Source organism: Neophocaena asiaeorientalis, unplaced genomic scaffold, assembly GCF_003031525.2.
Source record: "Neophocaena asiaeorientalis asiaeorientalis breed wild unplaced genomic scaffold, Neophocaena_asiaeorientalis_V1.1 scaffold429, whole genome shotgun sequence".
In the NCBI taxonomy this organism is placed as follows: domain Eukaryota; kingdom Metazoa; phylum Chordata; class Mammalia; order Artiodactyla; family Phocoenidae; genus Neophocaena; species Neophocaena asiaeorientalis.
The window spans coordinates 2,446,846-2,450,956 of record NW_020173550.1 but is presented as its reverse complement, the minus strand read 5'-3'; the positions used below and the strand labels follow the sequence as shown (position 1 = coordinate 2,450,956).

General features: G+C 57.5%; 1 protein-coding gene across 1 annotated transcript in view; it reads right to left on the bottom strand.

The window, feature by feature from the left end:
* The window catches only part of BMP1 (bone morphogenetic protein 1), a gene marked incomplete at its 5' end in the record, with an annotated part of 40,304 nt that overhangs the window by 4,154 nt on the left and 32,039 nt on the right, over positions 1-4,111 (bottom strand). Inside the window, 2 exons of the mRNA XM_024747731.1 lie at positions 530-743; positions 1,130-1,257. Coding sequence (XP_024603499.1) covers positions 530-743; positions 1,130-1,257 — 342 coding nt within the window. The remainder of the gene's footprint in view (positions 1-529; positions 744-1,129; positions 1,258-4,111) is intronic.

The following is a 4,111-nucleotide window of genomic DNA, read 5'->3' as shown; positions in this document are numbered from 1 at the left end:
GAACCCCTGTGCCCTGCATCGGCAGGCGGACTGTCAACCACTGCGCCACCAGGGAAGCCCTGCTTCGTTCATTTTGTGACCCGCACTTAGGATGCTGCCGCGTACCTGCCACGTGTTAACAAATGTCTGCAGAATGAATGAACGCGTGAATCTGGGGGGGTGGAATGTGGGTGGCCTACCGCACAGTCAAGCGTCCTACCTCTGGGGACTCCAGGGGATTCTCTCCCCATCTCTGGTTCTCTACCCACTGTTGTCACTGCCCTGTTTTCTTTCTGACCTTCGCACCCCTAATCAGGACCTCCTCTCCCTGGCCCAGGAGGCTGACTCTCTGCCCCTCTGGTCTGGCCTTCAGGACATGCTGTCTGTCCACCCGGCCAGGGGCTGGGCCTGTCTGTGTCTTCAGGAGCTCTTTGTAAACCTCCGACTGGAGCCCAGGGCCTGCCTTTGAGACCAGGATCAGCAGACGCCTCCAGGACAAATGACCACAGAGGGCACCGGCTGCCCCCACCCTGGCCTGCGGCGGGCTCACCTGTGGAGTGGGACGCCTGGAAGCCCTTCCTCTGCACGGAGTTGTCAGAGTAGAAGCGCAGGAACATGCGGCTGCCCGTGGCCAGGACGGGCTCGGGCTTCTTGCTCCCGCAGAAGCGGCCCAGGACGGGGGCCTTGGCGTCACGCCCGTCGTACACCTCCAGGTGGTCATAGGCACACTCAGGCTGGGACTCGATGTCCATCTCCATGAAGGTCTGGAGGGCGTGAGGGAGGACAGCGAATTAGGAGTTATGTGGCCAGGGGCAGGAGGCATGGAAAACAGGTGGCACCAAACCAAGGCCCCCGGACCCCAGTTCATGGACATCAGGGCAGTGGCCGCTGCTGGTGGATGGGAGACGGGGAGGACCTAGGAATGAGGTGATGGCAGGTACAAACCCACTGTATGCTGGGAAAGGGCCTCTGTCCACACCAGACTTGGGCTTCTCACAGGGATGGCAGCCCTGTGGGCTCAGCCAGGCCACAAGCCTGCAGCCTGCATGGCCCTGAGCAGTGCTCTGAGCGACGTGGGGCTTTGGAGCTGACAGGAAATAGGTGATGTGCAGATGGCACAGAGGAGCGGGGTGGGGAGCGGGCACCTTACCAGCTTGACCCGGTGCCCGGGGGTGCTAGAGATGGCCCAGGTACACTCCTTCTTGCTGGGGTATTTGTCAGGCCAGTTGGGGCTGGTGATGGTGCCGCTGGTGGATGTCACCTTGTGGTCACAGCCGGCTGTGGAGAGGTGAGTGAGGGGAAGGAGATCAGCAGGGACCCCAGTGCTCCAATGGCCCCTACGAAGAAAGGAAGGAAGAAGCCCCTCCCTCCCCTCCTTCCCCTTTCTTGCTTCTCTTGTCCCCCACTTAGAAATGGAATGAAAGCTCACGTTACTTCTTTTCCATTCAGTCACCCAGCCCGGGGAAATCTAGCTGCTTGGTTCCAAGCTGGACCTCACCTGGCACCATCCATGGAAGCAGCCCTCCCAGGCGCCCTGTGTACACTCCTGGACCTTTGAGGCCATTTGGCCATACCACCTCTGCTCTCCACGAAGCTGGCATCCTCTGATCTGCCACGCCTCCATATCCACAGAAGACTTTGGCATCTGACTCAGTTCTCTCCACCCCACTCCTGCCACCATCCTAGGTGATGTCAACAAACACGTGGATGGTCCACCCACACGCCTCATGCCCCTGACCTTCTCAGCTCTAGGGGTTCTCACCTCTCACCACCAAGGCTTCGCCATCACCCTCCAATTCTCGATGCTACGAACACATCACCCTCGCCGTGGCCACCTCCCGTTCTTCCAGGGCGCTCAGGCCCTCCCTTTCCCTGACAGCTCTCCAGCTTTAGAGAGGCCTCCATGGCCTTGATCCTTCCACTTCCTCCCAACACTTCCTCCTGGGTTGACTTGCTTCTCTATCAGATGGACCATGTGGGCCATCACCCCCAACTGCTCATCAAGGGCCGTGCTTGAGCGGCACCATCTTGGAAAACCCCATTCGTGGTCTCCAAGCGTCCACCCCTTGATATTCTTTGGATTCGTCCTCACCAGCTCCATCTCTCACCTCCTCAGCCACGGCTCCGAACCTTCGGCCCTCTCCTCAACTCCCAGCCCCGCTCCCAGCAGACCACCTCACCTCCTGCCTCCTGGAGAAAAGCAGGGCCCTCAGATATGAACAACTTCAATTTCCCAACCCCTACCTGCAAACTCACCTTCCCCGCTCACCTTCCCTCCTGCCTTGTCTTAGAGAAGGTGCCACTCCTCCTGGGCAGGAATGGATTTTCCTTCCTTGAGCTGGAGCTCGTTGCTGCCCACCATCTGGGGACCCTCATGTCACACATGACCCGCGCTCACTCCCTCTGCCAGCTCAGCCAGGCCACGAACCCTTCCTACGCTTTGCCCATCCTGAAACAACGCTCTCCTCCTGCTCCCACCCATCCTGTCTCCTTGTCTTCAAGAAAACTTGCTACACCATGTTCTCACTACTCATGGCTCCTTGATCCACTGCAATCTGCCTTCTGCCTCGGAACAGCATGGCCTCACAAACTCCAAGGCTGATGCTCCTTATGCGTTATCATCCAATCTGACAGGTCCCTCTGAGGAAAAGCCAGTGCACTGCTGGACTGGGGAGGAGAAAGGGGTGGGTGGGGTGCAGGCTGAACAGCTGTGCCTATAGTCAGAGGCTCACAGGATGAATGCACAGAGGGGCAGTGCCCTCGCAGGCCACCCAGCGGCCCAGGTGGAGGCAGGTGGAGCTCCTGGCCTCCACATTTGAGCTATGAGCTGCTTCCATGACCCATCTTCAGCTTCCCATGTCCACACTCACTGCCCCCCACCCCGTTTTTACACCAGTTTTCCCCACCCTCTGATTTCTCCTTCCACGCCCACTTCTCTCCCCAGCTACACTGCAGTCTCCTCGGAAGCAGAGGGATCCCCTCTTGAACCCCCTACAGAACTCTGCCCAGAGCTATGCCCTCCACAGAGGGTCAGGAAATACTGATTTGTTACTAGCCTAGCACTTGAGTAAGAAACGATGAGTTCTTCTAAAGTGAATCGGAGCTACACACAGGCCATCTTCCCAGGGGGTTTACACCTGCTCCTACTCTCTTGTTGATGTCAGTGCTGAGGGTTCTTTAGCAAAACCCTGTTTTTCATAGAGAGTACAGAGATGGCATACAGTTTAGACAACATCAGAAGAAGGTCTCCTCTAGCTAAAAGATATGGGGGCTCCGTGAGTCAGGTACTCTATATTTGGAGAGCCCGAAGCGATGGGGATGGAAGCCCTGGGACGTCCGTTGGGTGCTTCACCTCTGTTTATCCTAGTCGGCAGTTTATTTGCTGGTACTTTTGTTGTCCACCTAGTAATGGTGAGAAGAGGCATTTGCCAGGCACTGTGCTAAGTGCTCAAAGCAAGGGCTCTAAAGCGTAGGACCATCTCATGGGTGAGGCAATTGAAACTCAGAGGGCCGAAATGACTCACCCAACGGCACACAGACTCTCAGTGTCAGAGGCGAGTCTACATTGTGCTGCTGGGATAGTACATCCCCAGCAGGCACGGGCCACAGTGGAATCAGCAACTGGGAGCAGGCCAGGGTTTTACTGCATCCAGAGAGGTATCACGTGATATGGGCAATGACCTGAGAGCTGTTTCCAAGGATCTGCAGGGCTTCAATGTCAGGGAGGCAGCAGCCCTGTTCTGGGTGTCCCCAGGGGTCAGAGATGTGACCGATAACAGTGACATACGGGACTGCTTGCTATGAGCCAGGCACTGCTCGGAGCACATCACAGCGCCCCGCCCCCGGGAGGAGGGTGTTGGTACCATCCAGGAGTCACTCGTGAGCAAACCCAGGTGCGGAGAAAGGAAGTCAGCTGCCCAAGGGCACGTGGCTGGCTAAGTGGTAGGGCTGGGAGCCTGGCACCAGAGTCTGTGCTCTTCACCACTGTCCCAGCTTGCGTCCCTGACAGCGGGAGGTCGGACAAAGAGAAAGACTCGGACATGGATTTTAAGGAGCACTAATTACCAGAACAGCCTAACAATGGGGACTGGGGGCAGCCCCTCCTCTCCAGAAGTGTGTGTGTCTTGGCTAT